Source organism: Neopelma chrysocephalum, unplaced genomic scaffold (assembly GCF_003984885.1).
Source record: "Neopelma chrysocephalum unplaced genomic scaffold, ASM398488v2 Primary Assembly neopelma1_97034, whole genome shotgun sequence".
NCBI lineage: Eukaryota > Metazoa > Chordata > Aves > Passeriformes > Pipridae > Neopelma > Neopelma chrysocephalum.
The window spans coordinates 2,596,224-2,621,823 of record NW_020925676.1 but is presented as its reverse complement, the minus strand read 5'-3'; the positions used below and the strand labels follow the sequence as shown (position 1 = coordinate 2,621,823).

The following is a 25,600-nucleotide window of genomic DNA, read 5'->3' as shown; positions in this document are numbered from 1 at the left end:
GGTAAACATTCTGATTCCACTGACTTACCAAGTTCCACATAATCATAAAGGAGCACACTTAGATAATCTGCCAGAAATTAGACTGCACATTATGTTGAAAACATTGGGCAAACAAATGGACCACAAACCTGGTATTGCTAAAAAAAATACATGACAACAGAAATTCGGACATGCTTACATTGAACCACATCTACATAAGCCTCCCTCAGGCTTTTCTGCTGACAGAGAAAGTTCAGAAAAATTTAGATGTCTGTCGTCCTGAACCACATCATAATTCCACAATTAATTACTGCCATGAACCTAAATAAGATACTTTTACAGGAGAAAACAAAACACACAAAAAAGTGCCAAAACACACAAAAACATGCACATTACAATAAAGAATCAGTAAGTCTTTGAAGCCAATTCAGATTCTACCACAGAAAAACACCTAAAATGCTCAACAATTTAACAGAGAAAATGAGGACCTCATCTTCCAATAAGCAAGTAACACGTACTGCTCCCCCCCCACGGAAGACAGCAGGGTCCTTACCACAATAACATGTGTCACAGTTGACAAAGTGCTGTCTCCTGCCATCAGCGTGCGAAGCAGCATGTCATTAGTGCAAAACGTTACCAGTGTCTTTGGAGAAACCCTATGGAACAGTTCAGAAAGACAACTCAGGTTTTCTGCACCACCTAAAGGCTGCTAGCTTTCCATGGCTTGAAAACTGAAGGACTGAAGAGCTGCTCACCATAAGAGGAATTACAGTTCTCTCACCAAAGAATTCATGCAGACCACTCGTTTATAAACTATGCCTATTCCAAGACAGCTCCTAAGGATTCTTAGTGTTTATGCTCCAAAACTTCAGACAATGGATTAATTGAAAAAGTGAGATTCAAATTTTAACAAACAAATAAGTAAGTAAAACAGATCCTTGAGAGCCTCTCCATGTCTTTCCATTTACTGGAAAATCAGATGTGAACTGCTTTGGAAAAACAGATTCCAATTTTTCAGCATATGCTTCGATATAACCAAGCCTACATGTGGTGGCCTGACCCCGGCTGGATGCCAGGTGTTAACCAAAGACACTCTATCCCTCATCTCCTCAGCTGGGCAGGTAAGAGAAAATACAGTGAAAGACTCATGGGGTCAAGACAAGGACAAGGAGACACCAGTCACCAATTACTATCACGGGCAAAACAGACTCGGCTTCAGGAAATTAGTTTAGTTTATTACCAATTAAATCAAGAGTAGAATAATGAGAAATAGAATCAAATCTTACAACACCTTCCCCCCACCTCTCCCTTCCTCACAGGACTTCTTCATTCCCAATTTGCTCTGCCTCCTGTCCCCAAAGGCACAGGAGCACAAGGAATGGGGGCTGCAGTCAGTTCATCACACGCTGTCTCTGCTGCTCCTTCCTCCTCATGGGGAGGTCTCATACACTTCACCTGTGCCAGTATGGGACCCCTCCCATGGGAGATAGTCCTCCACGAGCCCTTCACCCGTGGCAGTTAGCTGTGCCAGTAAAACCAGCAATTGCCACTAATTTCTCCACTACTGCAATCCTAAAGGAACTGAAAACTTCCTTTGTGTTGTACTCTACAGCTCTTGTCTGGAAGACATGAGGTCACTGGATGTCATTCTATACTTCTTGCATTTCTTTCCAAGATTGAATTTAATCCCTCCTTTCAAAAATTCTACATTTTAAAGTCAAGGAACGTATACAAGATAGGAATGCTCTACTTTCTCTTTACATCTCTACCCTTCTCTCTTCTTCAGTAGCCTCCGAGAAATAGTCATTACTAACAGTTAAAAATTAGACTTCTGTGTTACTGTAAAGACCTCCAAACACCTCCACCCCAGATTTTTTTTTTTTGCTCAGAGATAAAAATAATGCCTTATCTCCCTTTTAGTCTTCCTCCAGAGTAAATTTATTGATTCTTCTTAAACTGGATTTTCCACACTGCTTCCAGTAATTCTTCCATTTTAATCTGACTTATACTTTGCTGTTCTTCTGCCAGCATAATACTTCCACACACTAATCATTCGCCTTTTTGGCAATATATCTTTACTAGCTCTTTTAATCCCTTAACAGCCTTGTGAGATTTCATATGCACATTCAAACTCATAACTTGGCCTTGTTGCTCAAGTGCATTAATTTTCATTAGTTATGTGTTATCTTCACCCATGTAAGCAACATAACCAGCTATCTTTTTATCTTTTGCCACCTTCTTCTCACTCATATCCCAGCTGCTGCCCCTTCCTGAAAATCCCACTAGATACACAGTTCAAAGAATGTAAAAACCTTAAACAATCTTCAGTCTTCAATCCATTCCTGCTCTGCTTTAAGAACAAATTCATCAGGTGACAGAGAAATCTCTTTTATACCACTTCATGCTTTAAACACAAGAGCTGAAACAAAGTAAATTTAACCCAAAGTAGATTGGTAAATAATGCTCAACATCATCATTCACTTTCCAATTTTGTTGTTTCCCATTTTATGTCCCCATGCCTGTCTTCATACCTACCTTCAAAACTTGCAGAACTTGTGGATCCACATGTTAGAAATAGAGAGGGGGAAAAAAAGAGAATAAACAAAGAGGAAATTGTAGACCTGATCTGAAGATAAGACAAGGATTTACACACACGCGCTCTCCCTAGAAGAAAGCAGCAGAAAGCACTTGCAATTCAATTCTATAAGACAACTTACTACACGAAACTGCAAATACAGGAGCAAAACTGTCCTTTTCATTTGTTACCCGCAATAACATATCTCACCTATACTTTATATAGTGATTTTACTAGGCTGTATCCCAAATATACTGTAGTTTAAATCTACACAAGACTTACAATACCAACACATGATCAACTGACTTTAAGAAATATCCATAGTACCTGCTTTCCAATCGGATCTGATAACCAATTGTCTGGCCAATCTTTTCTCTTCTTTCTGCTGCCACTCTTTCAGCCACAGCAACAGCTGCTAAACGTCTTGGCTGAGTGCAAAATACACGACAAGGAGTTCCATTTTTGTAACAGTCGTCAAGAATAAACTGAGGGATCTGTAAAGAAGTAGTTCAAATTTACTTTTTAGTTTGAGAAAGTCATAGCTTTTTTACCACAGTGAAAACAATTTAACTGCATCTCAATATTACACAGGTTGCAAAAGGATTCACAATAGGATTATCACTGCAAATGTACCTGAAGGGGCAGAAAGGCAGCAAAAATAAATTTCTGATTTTAAGTACAATCTGGTTTTTAAAAAAAAAAGTTGAAGTGTCTTCCTCCTGCTTCAGAGTAATCTATAAAAAAGGCCCTGTAGGTAATCTTTCATTTTAGCACAAAAATATGCTACTTGGATACTAAGAACAGAACTAGCTTCAGAAGAAAAAGGGCTAAAACAAAACTCACAGCCACTATCCCTTCAATATTTTGTATTATTTTAATAAAAAAATGGTACCTATCAGAAAATTGTTCAGAACCATTTATGTCTGCTCGCTTAGTATTTCAAAAGCAAAGAAAGTGAATTGGCAAAGAAGATTTTTGATCATATAGGAAAACAAAAGCCTTAAAACTGCATAAAGAAATCCCTAATTACAAATATTACAAAATTGGCAGTAGTTTCACATAAATATTGTTATTTTCTTTATTTCATTAAAGAAACATACTTGAGTAGTTTTTCCTGATCCAGTCTCTCCAATAATCAAAACAATTTTATTGTCCTTTATTATTTTGACAATTTCCTCCTGTTTTTCAAAAACTGGTAATGACTGCCTGAAGGTATCAAACTCTGATTCCCCTCTTTTCACTGGAACTTGGGGGATACCATCATTAAGTCGTCCACTTGTCTTATTCACTTCTTTGTTTTCTGTGAAGAGAATTTAAGAATTTACTTATACAGATATAAGAATGGAAGAATGGAAGGTGACTAAAACACTGCTTAAAAACTGTACTTAAAAATTAACATTCCTGACTTTATATGCATTCCTGTAGGTAAAGTGTCAAACCCATCACACATTTAAAAGTCATATTCATAGCAACATGTCCTGTTATGGTGCTTGAAATAAATATTTTTCATATGAGTTATTACTTTCATAAATGTTTTGAACAAAAATGGACTTAGTGCATTTCTTGAAGTCAAAAAAGGTTTCAAAGACCAAAAGAGAAACTAAATGATGGAAAAGCAGCCTGGCATATTTTCTTGGCTGTTTTATCTGCATACAAACTCACATCTGCACAGTTTGCCGACAAATATCCACTACAGAGTTAAACCTTTAGGCTATTCCAAGCATGTCTTCTGACAAAAAGTTAACTTTGCTGTGATTCATATGTCTTCTTTCACATCCTCACTGGTCTTTCATGACCTCCTTTCAGTCAGTCTTACATAACCTAATGCTCTAGCCCAAGATTTGTCTTCAATCACACTTGTGGAATCATGCTGTACCTAGAGCACAGTGTGATATATTAGAAAGCAATGCATAAGTAGCCAAAGAATCTGCACATCTTCTGAGGAGGCTACTTCAAATTCAGCATTGCAAATGCTATTCTGTAACTCCTTGATAATTATTTGCCAGAAGAACGAAAAGCTTTCTGTAAACTCAATTATACACATTTAATGTCATTAACAGATTCACACAGTAAATTGCAAGCTCTGTCTTACCAAGACAAATGCAGATCAATAGATTACGAGAATCAAAAATACATTCTTTGGAAATAGAGAAAGATGAATTTTACACTGTTCATTAGTTTATGCCCAACATTCCTAAGGAATTGTGTTTCAGTACTTTTATTATACCTTCCCTCTGTTCATTAAACAATCCTATCAAAAAAACTGAAACAATTGAAGAAATAGCAAAGGAAGCATTTAAAGCATCAGAAATCAGAAACATTCAATGAAACCCTTACACCAAGCTTTGCACACAGAAACAAAACTCTTACACTCAAAACTGTTAAAGCAATAATGTTGTTAAAAGCATTGTTTAAAAAAAAAAACAACAAAAACATATCAGAAGTTTGTCTTCCAGTGAACTCTTTTGTATTCTAGAAATCAAAGAGTCTGGACAGTAGTCTCTTAGGGACGAAATCTATTTTATAAGATGAAGAAACAAAAAATACATTTCTTGCTTTATCAAAAACATGAATTTCTATATGCAAAACAGCCAATCTCATTTTCTCATAAGGATGTTCTGACACAAAGTCACAGTAACACCTGACTCTTCAACCTCATGGAAATTTTAAGAACCTGTATTTCAGAAATGTATTTCCAAAAAGATTTGGCTCAAAGATTCTAAATTAACTCAGCACAAGGTAGACATTGCAAAGCAGGTGATATGACTGCCCAAGTTCCTCACACCATCAGTTATAAAAGACCTCGTATTAACAATTAAAAGTCAAGAAAATCAAGGCATTTGTTTAGAGGGAACGGTGTCAGGACAGGCAAGAAGACAGAACAGAAAGGGGTTTGTTTTGTACTTGGGTTGTAAGCCATTTTTTCAAGTGTTGTTGATTGACAAGTCCCTATCAGATGACACACAGACCATACCAGATTCAACAGCACATGTGTTTCCTCGCTCCGTCTTCGGTAGAAGTTCCGTGCGTTCTTTATTCGTGACGGGAAAACTCTGAATTAAACTCCGAACTGCCTGTTTTGTACGGAGAGCCAGGTCACAAGTCATTACTGCATGTGTTAGTTCTGATACATCCTTCTTCCTTACAGTCAGGTATCGATTTGCTCCTTTTCTGGGAGGGTACAAAAAATAAAAAAGTGTTTTATATATAAGCAACCTACTCTAGGTTAATTCTTATCTGTCAAGGTATAAGGTTCTATGCAAAACCTTTGGAAAAAACAGAGTAGATCATGGTGAGAAGTCTTTTTTATGGAGTCATGAAATCCACAAAACAGTATAGGCACAATCTATCTCAAACTAGCAAGTCAGAAGTTTTTCTAAGCAAGAAAGCACAAAGATACTCATTTTTATGCTGACTTTTAAAACTTTTTTCTCTAGTAGTATTCCCTGCAACAGTGTGGGATATGCTGGAAACATGGATCATTTTAACACTAGTCATGAAATTCTATAAACCTACACCAAAAAAAAAGAAAACTGGGACTCAAACTTACCCTTTACTTTTAGATACCAGTCCGAGAGACTGACAGAGCTGGTGGACAAATGCTCTTTCAGTACTAGTGAAACTAGAAGGAAATTCCATCTCTAGGATGATAATAAAAAAAAACACACTTAACAATGCAACAGGTAGCACTGTTGACATATTATCTCGATGTTACAGAATCAGAGAACCGTGAGGGTTAGAAAGAACCTCTGGAGAGGTCCAACCCTCTTGCCAAGGCAGGGTCACCTGGAGTAGCTGACACAGGAACACATCCAGATGGGTCCAGAATGTCTTCAAAGAGAGAGACGTTCTGCCCAGAGCACCGGGCAGCTTTCCAGTGCTCTCCCGCCCTCAGCGGAAGGAGGTTCTCCCTCATGTTGAGATAGAATTTCTTGTGCTTTTACTTTATGGCTATTGCTCCTGGGCACCACTTAAAATCTGGGACCATCCTCTCGGCACCCACCTCTGAGATATTTACACGCATTAATGAGATGCCCTCCCAGTTTTCCCTTCTCCAGACTAAACAGGCGCAGCTCCCACGTCTCTGTCTCCATGAAATGCTCCAGACCCCTCATCATCTTTGCTGCCCTCCACTGGACCCTCTCCAGGAGCTCCTGGTACCTCTTGTACTGAGGAGCCCAGAACTGGACAGCGCTTCAGACATGCCTCCCCAGGGCCGTGAACAGGAGCAGGATCCCCTCCCTCCCTCGACCTCCTGGCAATGCCCTTCCCAAAGCCGCGCCGCGAGTCCCCGGGGCCGGGCTGCGCAGCGCACCCGCCTCCTCCCCGCTGCGGAACCGCTCCAGGGCGAGCTGCACCGCCATCTCCACCTCCTCGTCCACGCGGACGTCCCTCAGCCCCTCGCCTCGGGCCCGCACCGCGCCCGCCGCCGCAGCCGAGCCCCCCGCGGCCCCGCTGGGCTGTCGCCGCGGCACTCTCCTGTGTCGCGACATGACCGCGACACCGCCCAGAGCTCCGACACAGCCTGGGGGCGACAGGTCTGGAGGTGTGGGCGGTTCTCCCTCGGCCAGGGGCAGACGGCGGAGGCGGCGCGTGCGCGGGGTCACCTACTGCCGGAATCGCCTCTTAAACGGAAGAAAATTCTCATCCACCCATCCCCGCAAGCCATTAGGCTGTTAATACGTGAACCGTCATGACTTCAAAAGTGGCTCTTGGTATCTGTTTGGTCATAAATTATTGTGATTTAATTGAATGACATTAAACCTAGCTGTGGCAAAGCTCATCGCAGCCCTACCCTCTTCACTCTAAAGTATTACTTGCCCCTGATTTTGTAAAATGCAGGTAATTTTTCTAGCTGACGCTCCCAAAGGAAAGGTGTTCAGCCGTCTATGGTCATGCGGATCTGTGGGTGTTCTTTAGGTCAGTAAATAACCCTTTGGCTGAAAGCCCTTGAGATTGCCTTTTCCTGTTGTCCTTTGATTTGATGCTGAGGACATGAGAAAGACAACCCAAAACTTCGGCATGACACAGGACTCACTATTGAAGGTTGCTACTTTGGAAACATCATTCAAGTCCAAGAATACTTGGAAGAAGAACAAACTACTCAATTGTGAACTTAAATGTAGAATTAAATCTCATGGCTAGGCTTCGCAAACGAAGATTTGGGAAGGGCTCTACCCACACTTGTTACAAGCGTGCTGGTGGCTAAAAAGGCCAATGTGAGATAGACAAGTCCAGTTGCAAAAGGCACAGCAGAAAGACTCCTTGGATGGTATCCGCAAGACACAATTCTTTCTGCGTTGTCTTTTCTCCTCAAGAGTGATCCTGCGTGCGTTCTCAAAAGCGTCAGCAGCGTTATAGATAGTGTGTCTCCAGACCTCCCGATTGGAGGCCAGAGTAGACCAGTTATGTTGATCAATATGGCCAAGGCTGAGGTGTTGTTTCAGGGAGTCCTTGTATCTCCTCTTTGGGGCTCCTCTCTTGCAGCAGCCAGTAGCAAGTTCACCATAGAGCACAATCTTAGGGAGGGGGTGATCTTTCATCCTTGAGACATGCCCTGCCCAATACAGCTGTGTTCTCAGCAACAGGGCCTCAATACTTGTGACTGCTGCTTGTTCTAGAACAGACGTATTGGTCACATAATCTAACCAGTGGATGTTTAGGGAAGAATTAAATAAATAGAAGATAAACACTCACTGTCTGATACAGCTGGCTGACATATACCTCTTAAGAGACCTCTACCAAAGCTGTGTACAAAGCTCACTTCAGCATAGTTCTACACTGAGAGGTGGCACTGGAGCTGAAGGATTGCTCTATTCTAAGGTTACTTTTAAAATTTTCTAGTTTTTAATCCAGGTACCTGCCTATCCGTCTTCAACCAAAGTACTTAATGCTAGTTCCTTCTAGTTGTTTCTGTGATGTTCAGTACTGTCACCTCAGAGAACATCACATTTATTATGAAAAATTAAACAAGATAGCTGAACAAGATGAGGATTCCTCTTACATTCCTTGGTATCAACAGTAATGAATGAGAGCTCATAATTCATTTGAAAGAGTCACATCAGTAATCTTTAATTATGAACCCAGATCTGTTACCAGTTTCTGTCTCTTAACAGCATCATTTTGCCTTCCTACAGAAAAAAACCCATGTGAAAATGAAAAATGATTCCTTAGGTCCAGTTCTGATCTCAATTTGCAATCTTGTGTGTACAGCAGCGCACAGAGATAACAACTAGCCACTAGGTTAAGTCTCCTCTATAGGGCTAAGAGTGCGATCAAGCCTGAGTGCATCCAGCATAACAAATGTCATAATACATGGCTTGTTTCTTTCACTGCTTTGTTGACTCCTTGATGCTATAAAGGGTGAAAAAACAGGAAAGTGTAGTCACTCAAATAAAAGGACATGAGTCCGAGCACACAGTGAGGATACATAGAAAGAAAGAATCATTTTTATATACTGCTGTTGGAAAGTAAAGCTGCAGCCTGAATTCACAGCTAATGTCACACTGATGGTAGCAATACACTAAGCATTAATCTGTCTTCAGGAGTTTAAACCAGGAACTCATTAGTGAAATACAGGGAAGCCTGACTCAGTAAACTAAGAGTATTTGAATTTACATGTTGTAAAGATGAGTGGAGTGCAGGCACGCTGAGCACTATTTAAATATCTGTCTGCTATACATTTTCACTATAAATACACCTAAAACCTCTTCAAACAGACAATCATTCTTCCTAAACTGGTGATACAGACAAGAAGAGTCACGATTCAGCCAGATTTTCACCCAGCCTAGTGTTCTAGTTCCAGCTCAGGTCCGTATTAGACATAGGAGTACAAAAAAAACATATGACAGATCATTCTGGAAAACATATATACTAACACTTTTTGTCTTTGTTTCTTAGACATGGAAGTTTATACAGATTCTTTGTACATATTCTGTTAATAAAAATTACTAGCTGTGAATTAACAACCTGTCAGTCTTTAAAAAATCCTTTTACATGATTAGCCTCAGAAAAACCTTTTGGCTAAGGTTTACTCAAAGCAAATAATTCCTGGCCTAATTTTTTTTTCAATTCAAGTAATTTCTTTCTATCACCATGTGTCCAAATGCCCATATATTTTTTTATGAAAAGCATTAAAAGGCGGTGGAGTTTTATACAAAAATACATCTGCACGTTCAAATACAATTAGGCATTTTATTTTACCCTCCTCAGAGGCACTTTTATTATGCAGCAGGTTTCACTGACTTCTCTTTACTCTGCAGAATATTTTCTCTCTTGCAAATACTCTAGAATTCCACTAATAAGAGAAAAATAAATGCAAAGGAAGTTTATGAAACAACGTTATCTATTATGTACTAGCTGTGTTAGACTGTCAGATTTAGCTGCAAAATAGTCTTTTTTGGGTTTTGTTTTTTGAGGGTTTTTTAAGATTTTAAGTGTTTTAAGACTTGTTAGCTCTTGAAATATGATGCAAGGATCACTGGTGAGCTTCAAGATCAGGTTAATGAAAGAGCACAAGATTTATTTCTTTTTTCTAAGTCCTTCCTTAAATAATTTTGGCCCTTTTGAGCAGTTTAAACCAAAAATGAAGGAAGAGGTGAAAGATTCAGATGCCAAATTTCTTAAAGTTTAATGAAAATAGGCAGCAGAGTAGAAGATAGAAATCCTGTTCCTGTTCAACTGAAGAGAAAGGCTGCAGTCCTTATTATGTAAAGAAAAGGCTTAAAAAATGCATCGAGTTGACAATAAATTTAATCAAAGTTTTTATCTTATTAACTCTAGAAAATCCAACTATCCTCACACTTCTGTTAGGGATTCAGGGAACCAATTCTGTTATTCATCCCAATCTTTTACAAGTGACACTAATTTTTTTCCCTGACATCTTTCACTGCCAAAACATTTCCTTATGGAGGGTTTCAGGACAAGGGCAGTAAGAGGCCTCAGAGAGAGGGTATATTGTCTGTATAGACACTTCACTGACTTTATTGGGGATTTGTACATTATCTTAAATAACATCCCCGTAACACCTGTAATCCAAAATTACTTTCATTTCTGCACAAATCTTGCATGCTTAATAGTTTACTACAGAAATCTACCACAGCAGCAGCAAAAAGTGAGCAGTATTATACACTGGTCTCTTCGTTAATATCCCGGGGAACTTGGAAACTCCATAAATACTGATGTTGAAGGTTCCACAGGTCTCTAATTTACTCTGTCAGTGGTTAGCATGCAGGACTCTCATTGCTGCGACCCTGGTTCGATTCCTCGGTCCCCCGGGCAGATGGAGCCCGTTAGCCCTGTGAGGCCATCCATCTATGAGAAGGTCACTCTAAACAAACCTACGTCCTGAGGACCTCACTGCCATTGTCCAAGCTTGCTTGGCCCCGGCAGATGAACCTTAGGATTAAAGGGTGGGCTCAGTTCAGCGCAGGCTGTGTCTCACCTAAAAAATCCATTGCGCAGGCTGGAAAGGTAAAAGACCTTTCCCAAAAATCTTCGTTCGCGAAGACTGGCCATTATTCCATTGTAGAACAACCTCTCTCAGTCTCCACTTGGAGGAGTCCAGAGCCTGGGCTGTTGAACTTCCAGGGTAAAACTGCAACCCTTCAGTGGAGTCCAAGGCATCCAGAGAGTTCAGCAATGTATCCGGAATGAGGGCTGGGAAGGGCATGATTCCCAACAGGGTCAAATATGCCATAACTATCTCCACTACTCACTCCTAAAATGAGAAGCTGTCATTTCCAAGGTGAGCAAATTACAGAGGACAGGAGGGAGAGTGGAAAGATTCTGCACAAAGAGATCTTACTATATCTAGAACATGATATAAAGGCAGCAGGAAAACTGCAGGAATCACGTGCCTTATAAGCTTGAGTGGTAGACTGAAGGCAGAAAGATTTCATACCTGTGATTCATGTGCTTGTGTCTTTGCTGAAACTGGAACTGAGTGGAACAAGTATGTTCCCTAGAGAGATTTGTTTATCCAGAATGTAATTTCTGTTAGAACACTGTTTCACTGAAATATTTTGACCAAAATTATATCTGTGTTGCAGAAATTTTCTGGAGCACAGAACATGTTTAACTATCACAGCCATCAGTAGCCTGCAGAAAAAAAAGTTATCAGGTTACCTCACAGTCACAGTCTACAAATAGGCCATTTATCTTTTCAAGTGTCCCTATTTATTTCAATCAAAGTAGTTAACAGAAATATAGCCTCAAAGAATATATTTGATAAAACATAGTGAAAGTATTCAATATCTTTTTTTATATGTATATATAAGAAATGCAGGAACTAAACTTCTAAATTTTTCTCATGTATGGAGATCCAAATCATGGATCCATATGCAAGATCCAGAATTAGCAATTTGTGTGGAGTAGGAGAGCAGTTTAGGATATTTTTGGAAAAAGGGGCAAACCTGTTCTCATTTATATTCACTAACAGCGAGAAAAAGTACAATTTTTAAAACAGAATGGTTTTACAAGGTGGTTGAGCATTTATAAAGATGAAGAATGAATAGTCAAAAGTGGCATTAATATTCCATCTAAATGGAAGTATTTTCAATCTTAGATAAAATATCTCAGTTTTGCAGATCACCCTTTGGAGCAGGAAGGAAGAAAATCACAAAAAATTCAAAAGAATTTCACAAGAGAAGTTATTTTCTTTTGAATATACTGTTTTAAGAGTTTTCAACCAGCTCTGTTTGATAAGACTTCCACGGTAAAGTCTGTACAAGATTTGCATTTCTAGCTGGAGCTTAAAATCTTAGGTCTGTGATGTAAGGTGGATCTAAAGGAAGTAATGTAAGAAGGGTAATGCAGTAACTTCAGACATCAGAATTTCAATAAGAATTTAACTAGCAATTTCCTGGCTAAAATTTCCCAACCAGCACGGGTTTAGGAAGGGCAGGTCCTGTCTGACCAATCTAACCTCCTTTTATGATCAGGTGATCTACCTGGTGGATGAGGGGAAGGCTGTGGTTGTGTCTACCTGGACTTCAGCAAAGCCTTTGACACCATCTCCCATGGCACACTCCTGAAAAAGCTGGCAGCCCATAGTTTGGACAGGGGCACTCTGTGCTGGGTTAAGAACTGGCTGGAGGGCCGGGCCCGGAGAGTGGTGGTGAACGGTGCTGCATCCAGTTGGCAGCCGGTCACTAGTGGTGTCCCCCAGGGATCAGTGTTGGGCCCTGTTCTGTTTAATATCTTTATTGATGATTTAGATGAGAGGATTGAGTCCACCATCAGCTAATTTACAGAAGACACCAAGTTGGGGGCAGTGTCGATCAGCTGGAAGGCAGAAGGGCTCTGCAGAGGAACCTGGATAAGCTGGAGAGATGGTCTGATTCCAGTGGGATGAGGTTCACAAGGCCAAGTGCCGGGTCCTGCACTTTGGCCACAACAACCCCATGAGTGCTACAGGCTGGGGACAGAGTGGCTGGAGAGCAGCCAGGCAGAAAGGGACCTGGGAGTTTGGATTGACAGGAAGCTGAACACGAGCCAGCAGTGTGCCCAGGTGGCCAAGAAGGCCAATGGCATCCTGGCCTGGATCAGGAACAGTGTGGTCAACAGGACCAGGGAAGTGATTCTTCCCCTGGACTCAGCACTAGTGAGGCCACACCTCAAGTGCTGTGTCCAGCTCTGGGTCCCTCAGTTCAGGAAGGATACTGAGGTGCTGAAGCAGGTCCAGAGAAGAGCAATGAGGCCAGTGAAGGGACTCGAGCACAAGTCCTATGAGGAGAGGCTGAGGGAGCTGGGATTTTTCAGCCTGGAGAAGAGGAGGCTCAGGGAGACCTCATCACTGTCTACAACTCCCTGAAAGGAGGTTGTAGCCAGGTGGGTATTGGTCTCTTCTCCCAGGCAACCAGCAGTAGGACAAGGAGGCATGATCTTAAGCTCTGACAGGGAAGGTTCAGGTTGGAAATTAGGAAGAAGTTTTTTATGGAGAGAGTAATCAGACACTGGAATGGGCTGCCCAGGGAAGTGGTGGATTCACTGTCCCTGGAGGTTTTTAAGATGAGACTGGATGTGGCACTTAGTGCCATGGTCTAGTAACCACAGTGGTAGTGGATCAAGGGTTGGACTTGATGATCTCGGAGGTCTTTTCCAACCTGGTTGATTCTGTGATTCTGTGATTCTAAACCATGGCTCTGTTGGTAGCAGATGCACTTTCATCTACATTATGATATTCTAAATAATAGTCATTTAAACTCACATTATATACCTCTTACTTTCAATTTTATTGTGGTGAAGATCAATACACAGAGATGATCTTTATATGAAGCTTACTAAAATAAAGGATAATCTCTCCTTTGATACCACCAGGCATTGCATTTGACCCTTGTGTAGTCAAAATCTTCGGTCTGAATACCTAAGCAGTGGCAGCAATTAGAATAGCTACTTCTGCCATCTGTCTTACAGCAAGTTGACAAGGTGATGTTTGGTCAAAGCTTGAACTCAATGATCTTGGAGGTCTTTTCCAACCTTAATGATTCTATGCTTCTATAAAAAAAATCTTGTGCTTATAAAATAGGTGTGCAAAACTTCCACAGAAAGTTATATTTCCACACAAAATAAAATAAAGTAAAATGCTTAAATGGTTGCATTTTATTAATTGCTTTAATCCCAAACTGTTTTCTGTAATATTTGTAATGTGTTCCTAATGACTGACATTTACTGCTTTCTTGGAATATTTTCTTTTCTCTGTTTGGCGGAAATAACATGGTGCTAATAACTCCAAGGTCGTGGGTTCAATCCCCATATGGACCATTCGTGCAAGGGTTGGACTCGATGATCCTTGTCGGTCCCTTCTAACTCAGAAGATTCTGTGTTTCTGTTTTATATCAGAGAATACAGCAAATATAGCCAATAAAAATAACAGTGCATCAAACACAAGGAATTCAGGGATTTTGAAAAATCAGGTCTGAGTATGCCATACTTGGCACTACCTCCAGCTGTTCTTGCTATATTCTTATTTTTCTGTTGTCACTCTATCCTTGTCTGAGTAACTGGGTAATTGATAACTCTTAAAATGTGCCCTGTTTATAATTGTGGCCTGTATGCTGACACGTATTAAAAAAAAGATGAAGCTACTTCTTCCTCTTGCCCCATTTCTGTTTACTGGCTGAGGCAAGGGCAGAACATTGCTGTCCCATCACTACCCCCTGGCAGTAATCTGGGGCCTAACTAGCAAGTTAGGCTAAAAATGGTACTTAGAAAATTGGCTTAAATCAGCTAAATAGCCTTCCAGATTGCACTGATTTTATATAGGGGCGTGAGCAATACCCCCTGCTCCCGACCCGTGGTAATGTGGTCAGCATAACTCACATCATCTTACGGAGCAGGCAGCCATTCTCTGTGCCTGAGGGGGTCACAGATTCCTTCCTTTTTCCTCATTATCAGACCCTGAAGGTCCTGTGCACTAAGTAGACAATCCTAATGGATTTCTTTTTCCCCTCCGTACAGGGCCTCAAGGTTCCTTGGTACCTTCCTTGCTGGCCTTGAAGGTCACCAGCCCAGTGGTGGTGACAGGGAAGTGTAACACCACCCAGAACAGTGTCCATAAAATCAAGAAGTAACAAGTCCTAAGTGGGGAACTTGGATGGGAGCTGCTGCTGGACAGTGAAACCCCAGACCCTCTGGCCAGGGACACTTTCACAGCATTTTGCTTCCTCTGAGGACTAAGTTACTTGTATTCTATGTTTTTTGAGTCTATATTTTGATTGCAATACTGATACAGTGAACCATGTACTGGGATATGCCCTTATCTGCAGAGGGTCCACATGATTAAAAATTGTAAGTTATATTGTATTATAAATTCTCTATTTTTCTGCTTATAGATTGTAATGTGTTGACTCTGCTTGTAAAAATTGTGTGCCATTCTAATAATAAACTCTATTCTATACCAATCATAGCAGAAAATAAAGCTTTAATTGTAATTGATTTAATGACATCATCACTCTGTCAATATCCCTAAGAGAACCTGTCTGTCCTCTCAGTGTCGAGTGACGATGTGTCAGTCAGTTTACAGTGAAATGTCTGTTACCCAAGAACCTCACAGAGCAACAGGGAACTCTTAAGATGTATTTGGCACAAGCGGAAAAGGGCTGGATGCAGGATGTAGGAAATTGGAAGGGATGGTATTCTAGGCAAATTGGACTCCTGATGCTGAGAAAGTTCTGCATTGCATACCCTGGCTACCTTGCTCAAAGGAATGTTACCAAATGAAAACTTCCTGCTCAAAAACTTAATTTAGTGCTTGTTTTGAAGGAGGTTAAGTTAAAAGTGGTATGGCTGAAAGCTATGTAGCAGGAAGTTTTTCTCTTCTTTGGTCAATAGATTTTGGTCATTTGGCATCTTTTTATGTAGACTCACAAGCTCTTCTGCAAAACTGTCTAGGGTCAAATTTTGAGTGGTGTACAATGGTTTTCTTTTCTATTGTTCAGCACCTAACTTGACATAGACTTGACTTTCAGAGATCACACAAACTTAAATCTCCTGTTGATTTGGTGAAAAGTCTTACAAGTCCACCATCTCTGCAAATGAGGTGTCTCCTACCCACTGGGTAATGGGTAGGTAAATTTTGGTATATAAATGTTGCAAATAAGTGCAGCTAATACTGCTACAGAATTGTTAGTAATTGCACTGGCTGTCTGGTATATATTTATATTTGCATTTGGAAATTGAGCCATTATGGAAAGTTTATATTGTAGAATATAGTTAAATAGTTAAATATTGAAAAAATTGCAGATTCATTTAACTTAAAAGATAAACAAACAAAAAGCCAACAGATTGACTGTTAAAATCCACAGTTTTAAATAGAAAATCTACAAACTCTCTTTTTTAGAGAAATATCAAGCCTATTTTCTGACATCTTCTTTTCACAGCACTATGGAGGTCTCACTCCTTGCCCTCCTTCCTTGTTCTCTCATCATAACTTTCTAGACACCACACACCCCTCCCAGAAGGGACAGTGAGGATGCACTTCAGGAAGAATTGTACTTTCTGCCGCACATGTTCTGTGTTTTAACTGTTTTTTTGCCATCTGAAATCCACATTCTTGGCTGCAGAAATGTACACATAATTTGTAGTAGGTACAGGAATGTGGGGAGCTTAGAGTGTTGCTTTCCACCCGATGTGATACAGCTTTTTAAAAAATTAGATGGGAATCACAACACAAGCCAGCAAGCTCAGCTGGTTTTACTGTCTAGCATACCATACCACAGCCAGGATATCAGCTGTCCCTATCAGCTAGGAGGAACTGGTATGAGTGATTTGTTTTTAAGGTAAGTCAGAAGCCACTGCACCAGGTTTTCTTGGGAGTTACCTTGAAGATGCAAAAATTTAATTGCGACTGATCTCCAGAAGCAGAAAAGATAGCAAGAAAAACTTAATGTATAAACAACCAACTCAAAAAGATCATTAGCAATGAAAGATCATTAGCAATGAGGAGGGAGAATGTAAGGAATGGATGAATTCCTGATCTGCAAAGAAAGCTACTGCATGAAGCATATGGATAAGATGAGAACAAAAGATTAAGTGCTAGCTGGGATATTTATCTATATTAGAAAAGAAATGAGAGATTACTTAAAAAAAAGAGAAGAACTGGCTAGCTGTGAGGCTTTGCAGATAGCATCAGGATGGAGAAAGGTCGTTCTTGGAGATCCTTATAGCTGTGTTTTGGATCTGACCTTGCTATATTGGTATTGGTGGCTTTGCCAGGAAACACAGTTTTAGGACTCTATATAGAATCATAGAATCATTGAATATCTCAAGCTGAAAGGGATGTATAAGAATACATCGAGTCCAACTCCTTGTTAAGAATTTTAATTCTTAATAAGAAGCAGTGACTGCTATATTTGCAGAATATGTGCAAGAATTCTTATGTGTGATGTTGAACAGCAAGTCTATGGGATCTGTCTGAAGAAAATGGTCTTGTGACTGTACAGCTCATCCAGTCCTCAATGTAAACAAACAGCTGCAGTAAACAACTGGTATCACACGTTAGCAACACCCTGCATAGGACTGAGAAAAAGCAGTTGCTAAGACTGAGACCATTGTAGGTCAGAAGATGGAACATCTGAAAGGACAGTTACAGTGTTCTCTGCTTTCATTGCCTTGAAAGAGCATGGAAGTGTGTTGGCTCTGTACCCCACTGCCTTTGTCATCCAGCAAGAACTAACGTGAGCAACCTAATTGGAAAACTGCAGACTGAGAGATACAAGAGTAAGCGTATACGCATGCTTGCACTCGCAAGTAGTTTTAGTTAATAAAATGCCAGAGGGACTCTTTGCCTTATAATGACTTACTTAGTCAAGATGTAATAAATATTGACAATTAGAACTATTGCCATCAGTTACTATACTTGAAAGAGACTATGCAACAAGAGAAGTGAGATAACTTTGCTGATTTTATATATTCATGAATCACTGTCAGCAGCAAGGAAGATCAAAATGTTTTGTGGGATGAACTAGATGTCTTCAAAGACTTAAGTAATAGAAGAAGGATAATATCTGATACTATGAGAGACATACATGTCCTTAATAACAAGGGCTTTTTTTCAAATGCAGAAATAGGTTAGGAAAAAACTTAGCTGACCCAGTTAATCACAGGGTGATGGAGTAAGAAACGTAATGCTACTGTAAATGGAAATACTGTTCTAGACTGTTTCAGAATACCTATTTCCAGTAGACATAAGATTGTCATTGGTGCTGTTGGTGTATCAGTTCTTTTCACAGGAATTTTTTTTTTAAAAAAAGGACTGATTAAAACTTAATTAGGTAATGCAAGGAGTGGCAAGAGTACTAAAGGAAGTGAAGCCATAGCATACACGTGAGATAATTTTTTTTTTCATCTGGACACATGAAGAGTGCCAAGTGACTTTTCTCTAAATGCAAAGGAGACAGACAGGGAGAGGTACAAGCCATGAACATGTGGAGCAGAAAAACGAATTACTGCAGGTGGAATTTGATCAGTAGAAAAGAACTGGATGGAACTGCATCCCAGAATGCTCCCACCTGAACAACACCCCATCAAACAGCGTCAAGTGCAAACACAGGGCTACAGAAGACACTGGGGTTTGTCTGGGCTTGGCTTCCACAGACCAGCCAGGGCACAGCCAAAGCGGGCAGCAGCGCTCCCGAAGCCGGGAGCCGGGCCTGCCCAGCCAAAGGAGAGAACAAGCGACACTCGTGACGAGTTCGGATGACCCTGACTGGGAGCGCGGCTGGCCCCGGTTTGCCGAGACGGTGGATCGCGGAGGACGGGCCGGGCGCGGGGCAGGACGATGCCGTGGGTAGGCGGGGAAGCTTCCGCCGCCCACTCCCCGCTGCGGGAGTCTCCGCTCCGGGCCGCGGCCGCAGCCGCAGCGATCCGGCCCCGCGGAGCCCCCGCCCCGCTTTGTGCTGTCGCTCGCACTTTGCAGGCGCGGTGGGTCTGGAAATCCTGAGGCAGCCTCGCCTCCTCCTCCGTTTTCTTCTCCTCCTCCTCCTCCTCCGGAACCGGGCGCATGATGGCGGCAGCCTCCGTAGCGGAGGTGAGCAGCGCCGGCAGCAGCGATACCTCCAGCACGGGTGAGGAGGAGAGGATGAGGCGCCTCTTCCAGACCTGCGACGGCGATGGGGATGGCTTCATCAGCAGGTAGCGACAGCGGGAGGCGGCTCTCTGCCGGTACGGAGCCGTCCCGTCCTTTTCCCCCCTCCCCGTCCTCCATCGGCTCAACTTCTCGGCGAGTTGGAGCAGTTGCGGGAGCGCAGCCCCGCCGGACCCCACGCGCCCCGCGGCTCCATCGATCCGCGGCATCGGAGCGGGGGGCTCGGGAGCGGGGCTCCGCCGGGGCCTCGGCACCAAGAGCGTTTCGGGACGCTGGGTAAAGACCGCCCAGAGGACTTCCACGTCCACCGGGTCTGAAAAGTGACGCCTCCTAACCTGGGTGTCTTTTACCACCTCGTGCCCCGGGCAGGTGTTTTATCCAAGTAATCACGCGAAGCTGGTCGTAGGTATTCTGGGAGAAAACTCATACTTGGTCTCCCGGGTCGTCTAATTTTGTTAATACGTTTTTATCAATATACGTGTACACAATCTCATTTAAATTCCTCTGCTAGTCCCCATAGGGTTTGAGGCGTGTCACCCAGGCTAACAGATTTCGGAAGGGGTGAGCTTGTACTTGCCGTAATGGAATGCTCACAGGTCTGGAAGCACTGGCAGTGTGTTTTGGTCAGGAGTAGGTTTTGTGGGAGTTGTATTTCTGAGGCCAGTCCTCTGCTCTCACGCTGTTCTTTAAAAAATACTGAACTTCCAAAAGCATGATTTGCCAGAGGCGGGGGAAACTTGTGTTTTCAAAATGAAACGTATGCTAGTTGCAATTAGTTGCAATTGCCTCTAGAGAACTGAGGGAATTTCTAAGTCTGTCATCTAATCTGTAACCTAAAAATGTGACTGTGCAGAAAGGCTAAGTAAACTTGAATCCCCCTTGCCATCTCTTTATAGCCAGAAAGTTGTTGAAAATCTGTAATAACTTTAAAAATAAAGTTTAAGGGTTGTGGTATTTCTTATCTAAACAGCTCTCTGAACACTCTTCCCCCCTTGCCCCCCCCCCGTCTAATGATTATTTTGACAGTTGTGGTTTTGAAATATAAACTTTGAAAATGTATGCTTTCCAACCATTGTACTAAGACTGCTTCTTTCCATTTGTTTACAGTCTTCATGGAATTCATTCTGATGTCTGAAAACTTAGAATGTTAACTTAAAATGTACAATCCTTCCTCAGATCACACTCACTGATCTGTACTGTGATGCTTTTCTGCAATGTAAACTCAATAGACATCTGTATATTTATAATTTGGAATGAAGTTCAACAAGGCCAAGTGCCGGGTCCTGCACTTTGGCCACAACAACCCCCTGCAGCGCTACAGGCTGGGGACAGAGTGGCTGGAGAGCAGCCAGGCAGAAACGGACTTGGGGGTGCTGATCGACAGGAGGCTGAACATGAGCCAGCAGTGTGCTCAGGTAGCCAAGAAGGCCAATGGCATCCTGGCCTGCATCAGGAACAGTGTGGCCAGCAGGAACAGGGAAGTGATCCTTCCCCTGTACTCTGCATTGGTGAGGCCACACCTTGAGTATTGTGCTCAGCTCTGGGCCCCTCAGTTCAGGAAGGACATTGAGGTGCTGGAGCGGGTCCAGAGAAGAGCAACGAGACTGGTGAAGGGACTTGAGCACAAGTCCTATGAGGAGAGGCTGAGGGAGCTGGGGTTGTTTAGTCTGGAGAAGAGAAGGCTTAGAGGCGACCTCATCACTCTCTTCAACTACCTGAAGGGAGGTTATAGCCAGGCAGGGGTTGGTCTCTTCTCCCAGGCAACCAACAATAGGACAAGGGGACATGGGCTCAAGCTCTGCCAGGGGAGGTTTAGGTTAGGAAGAAATTCTTTACAGAGAGGATTATCAGGCATTGGAACGGCCTACCCAGAGAGGTGGTGGATTCACCATCCCTGGAGGTTTTTAAAAAGAGATTGGACGTGGCCCTTAGTGCCATGATATAGTAATTGGAGTTGGATCAGGGGTTGGACTTGATGATCTTAGAGGTCTCTTCCAACCCTACCTATTCTATGATTCTATGATTCTATGATAATTTAAAGACCTTACCGAGGGAATGTTAATGTTTTAGTGTCTCATATAGGCAGTTGAGAGATGCTGCTATCATGCAAGCCACTCATTTCCGATCAACTTTTCCACATTCTCTAAGTTTTGTTCCAAATTTGTATTCTGAGTATTTCAAAATGGGTGTTTCAGTGTATTGCTTGAACTACGCTGTTTGAAAGCTCTGAAAATCTGGGAAGTGTCTGACTAGGGACATTGGATTTCAGTGGGAAATGGAAATAAGGCCCAGTGGATAGTGGTTGAAAGTCCTTCAGGAGATGGTGGGTTTGTTGTTGAACATTGCTAATACTTCACTTGAAGGGAGTTGTGCCTTAAAGGTAGAACTGGTATGGCTTTTACCAGAGAACATGGTGTTATAAATTACTGTCTTCCTTTAAATCTCCGTATGTGTGAGAAAGTAGCAAATGAATATATAACAAATGATCTTGAAGGAGTCAAGTACTTTTCTTTCCTTCATTAGGTAGTCTGGGTAATCAGTTGTGTAAATGGAATGCCTTTCTTGCTTTATGTGGTGACTCAATTTCCCTTATAATCTGTTTTATGGTGATGGTTTATGCAGGAGGAGACTTGCCCAGTGGATTTTGGATGTTTTTATAGTATGTACCTCCATAGACTTAGCATGGTGTCCCTGTTAAAAGTGTAGCAACTGGGATTTTGTTCTTGTTTAGAGCCCTAGTGTTTAGGTAGTTGCATCTATTTCAATGCAACAAATTAAAGACAAGAAAGTTACAGATGCTTTTATGCTAACCTTGCCATTCTGTGCATACTGTTTGTCTTGCTTATGCTGTTTGTTTGTTTGGGGTTTGTTTCATACAGGCCAGTTGCTTGGTTTTCCTGTTCCTTCTTGCCCTTCTTTCTTTGACTTCCCTTTGCTCATCCCTGAGGGCAACAATTTCTTTTGCCTTCCTTGTAGCCCCAGTGGAGGTGGCAGACTGACTTTTGCATGTTACTGTGTCTTTTACAGCAGGTTAAACATTGCAATAAATGCCTGGGCATCTGTATAAAGAGCTGAAAACACAGAAGCCAGCACTGTAAAATCAGCTCTTCCCTTGTGGACTAAAATTGATCTATAGCCTATTACTAGCTTGAGCCTCTTTTGGAACTTACTTATTTTCAATGCAATGGGATTGAAATTTGCAGTTTTGCAGCTTTTACTGAGTATAAGTTGTCTCTTCTGCTTGCAGGGCTAAAGCTTGGTCAGTCATTTCTTTTGCATAACACATGCAGCAATTTTTTTATAAGATTTCTTTCTTTCTAACTCCAGAGCTGTTATGGAAAAGGAGATCTTTATACTTGCAGCAAAGGCAAGTATGCATTTTGTATGCATTTTTATTTAGTGCATATTGCATGGGGAAAAGAGATATTTGCATTCCTAATGAAGTAGCATGGTGTCTCAGCTGTGGAAATGCTTTATTGTGCATCAAACTGTAATAAACTTTTTCAAATAATAACAGGGAAGTAAAGGCACAGATGGAGAGGAGGAGCATGCCCTGAGATACTGATTAATTTTCAGGCTCTCACCTGAGTTATTGATTAATTTTCAGGCTCTAAATAGTTAGGATGATATCAAAACAATAAAAGCATAATTAAGCATATATCATTGGTGGTTATAACCCAGAAGATGCTGTACCATGGGATATGAAATGCTAAGCATTGCATTTACATGTGCATAGTGAAATTTTGCAGGATCCAGCTAGAGAAAAGTACAGAGAACACAAGAGTTTTAGTTTGTCATTTTGTACTGAAATGGCTTTTGTTTCTTTTGGGGCTAATATTTGTTACTTAATTATTTTAACATCTTTCAGATATTTGGCATTATTCTGATAGTTCCACAATAAGAAGTAACTTCTCAAAAGCCAACCAACTAACCAAATGAAAAATCCAGTCTCCCCCAAAAAACCCCCAAGCAGTCCATGGTTAAGACTAGATTATGAGTACTTGAAATCATCTGGATGAGCCTTACTAAAAGCAAAAGGCAGCCTTAAACACTCTTGACAGCAGAAATTTGGTTTTTTGCATCTATAACTGGATTGTGGTGTTACTAACAAAAAGCATTTAACTGAAAAAAAGCCCAGTAATTGTTTTCCATTGTTTTGGGTTTTATTCTGTTTGCTTTGGAAAGTTTCAGAGTCTGGTGTTACAGTTATAAACATTTTCAGCTTCAGAGGGTTGGTGCATTGGGGAGGAGGACACCTGTGCTTTTGTTGGGGCTTTTTTTGTGATGTCTGCATATGTGGCCTTGGATGATGCTGAGTTTTTATGGGTGACAGGCTAGATTAATATCTTCTTCAGAAACTTAATTGTCTTGTAGCTTTATTATATGTGGATTGTACTGAAATTCCATTTAGGACATAATGAATTTCAGCCTTACTGCAGAAGTCACTAAATCCAGATTATTCTATTCTAACACTGCAAAGTCTAGATAAAGGAACTTTGAATTTGCAGGAAGTACTTTTGCTTCAAAAAATGAGGGTATGAGCTATGGAAATAATAGGTGAAGAAAAAATGATTTCATTATTAAGTTACAAATATGCTAGTTTTCAATGTCTTACAGAAAATCTCCGGTAAAAGTAGAGTAAGTTGTTAAAGAACCCATAAACTTACTAACTGTGTATTGAGCTTATACAGCCTGTTAAAAGGACATGCTGAGTGACTGAGCCTTCACTAGCCCTTCACAGAAGCAGTTGAAAGGAACTTGTTGGATTTGATTTGTTACCTGAGTAAGAACTTGTTGGGTTTGATTTGTTACCTGAGTGGTTTTAGTGGTACATAGCTTTGGGAGCTCAAAACCTTTGTAAGGACAAGCTGATACTTTCCTTTTTAATGGGCTGCAGTAGTAGGGCGTTCCCAGATTTCCTGGGAGTACATTTTGGCACCCCCCTCAATGTTGCTGCATGTAGTGGCCACATGCTATTAGAGGAGAAAAAACAGTGTTTTCAAAAAGAGAAAGTATGTATCTACTCATTGTGTTTTTTACCGGAGGAGATTTGTGTTTCTGTGTTCTCTGTTACTCTTCGCCTGAGTGGTTACCATTTCATTTAATTTTTTATTTTTTTTTGAGGTGTTTGATTTTGCTAATATACTTGAACTTCTATGCTTAACATTTTTTTAAAAAATACTATTGAAGCACAAAACAACCTGTTAAATGGAAGAGCAAAATTAATGTGGGTTGTCTGTGACCAGCAAAGTAACCAATGGTGGCAAAAGAAGTATTTAACTCACAGGATGAGCACTTTCGAGCCATGCAAATATGTTCAGTCAGGATCTCTGAGAACTTACTTTGGGCATGAGTTAATATTCTGCATGTAGATGCTTTCTTGCAAGCCTTTGCTTAGTCTTTGGCCTTACTCTGGCTCTTCATATTGCTGGACTGTTCTTACAGAGCTAGAAAAGTTCTTAGACTCCCAGTACAGGATTTTATTCTCACTTGAGATCTACTCAGTTTTAGAAATTCCACCAAAAAAACCAACCCGAATCAAACCAAAAACATACAAAAAACCTCACAAACCCCAAAACTAAACCAACAATGAAAAAAAAAAATTAAAAAAAGCCCCCACCTTGGTAAAATGGACTTTGTCCTTGCATTAGTTTTTTAGTTTGTCTTAAAAACAGTTTCAGCCCCCAGATTCTGTTTGTAGACTTAATTTTATTTTTTGCCCATCTCCATTTGGAGGTTGTCATGGAGTTTGTGATCCATGTAACGGAAGGATTGTGTTTATATGGATACAGCATGATATTTACTGTATGCCAGATAGGATGGTGACTGGAAGCATTGTGCTATTTTTCAAATGATTGTAGTCTGCTTTCTGTTTCTCTTGGAACTTGCCTCAGTCAGTGACTGATTCCACAGTTGTAAAGAATTTTTGGGGATTTTAGTCTAACTTAACCTTTCACAGATCCTCTCAGAACATCATAACCAAAAAAGGAATAAGTTACAGGGAAAAACAGGAGCGTGAATGTAGATGAAAAGCCAGAGAGACACCCTGCATGCTTAGTTTATTCTGGAGAAAAAAGTATCCCTTTCTTAAATATTGTGTCTAGAAAGTGTACCAAAGATCAACATCCATTAAAGGATTATGTATTTTCAAAGTCTATGTTTGTTACAACTAATACACAGAGGAATATATTCAAACTTGCATTTTGTGAACCTATCATATTTTTAAATGACTTAGTGGTCCAGTTCTTATGTAAACATTAGATACCTGAAGGGTATTTTAGCTGGAACTGTTAATGTTTGAAGTTAGTAAAGTTACTTGATGTGTTTTGTATAGATTATTGCATTTTTCTTTCCTTATTGGCATTAACAGTCTGGTATATATACTTAAGTATATATCTCATGCTTGTTGTTACATGGTGTTACTGTATTCTCTTTCGTAGAAACTTGTTGTCCAGGTAGAT

At 40.9% G+C, this 25,600-nt stretch overlaps 2 protein-coding genes across 6 annotated transcripts in view; one reads left to right on the top strand and one right to left on the bottom strand.

The window, feature by feature from the left end:
* Window positions 1-7,114, bottom strand: part of YTHDC2 (YTH domain containing 2) — a 30,085-nt gene extending 22,971 nt beyond the window's left edge. Inside the window, exons 1-6 of one of the 4 annotated variants that reach the window (XM_027671193.1) lie at window positions 6,870-7,114; window positions 6,105-6,195; window positions 5,529-5,725; window positions 3,655-3,854; window positions 2,882-3,048; window positions 533-635 (exon numbers count right to left, since the gene is read on the bottom strand). In XM_027671193.1, the coding sequence (XP_027526994.1) occupies window positions 533-635; window positions 2,882-3,048; window positions 3,655-3,854; window positions 5,529-5,725; window positions 6,105-6,195; window positions 6,870-7,047 (936 nt within the window). In that variant the 5' untranslated portion in view covers window positions 7,048-7,114. Of the gene's footprint in view, window positions 1-532; window positions 636-2,881; window positions 3,049-3,654; window positions 3,855-5,528; window positions 5,726-6,104; window positions 6,196-6,572; window positions 6,593-6,715; window positions 6,775-6,869 lie in introns of those variants that run through there. The other 3 variants (XM_027671192.1, XM_027671194.1, XM_027671195.1) reach the window with 3 other exon arrangements.
* An 11,907-nt stretch (window positions 7,115-19,021) lies between these two features.
* The window catches only part of LOC113961114, a 105,597-nt gene continuing 99,018 nt past the window's right edge, over window positions 19,022-25,600 (top strand). For both annotated transcript variants that reach the window (XM_027671178.1, XM_027671179.1), the window contains exon 1: window positions 19,022-19,186. In XM_027671178.1, the coding sequence (XP_027526979.1) occupies window positions 19,056-19,186 (131 nt within the window). In that variant the 5' untranslated portion in view covers window positions 19,022-19,055. The remainder of the gene's footprint in view (window positions 19,187-25,600) is intronic.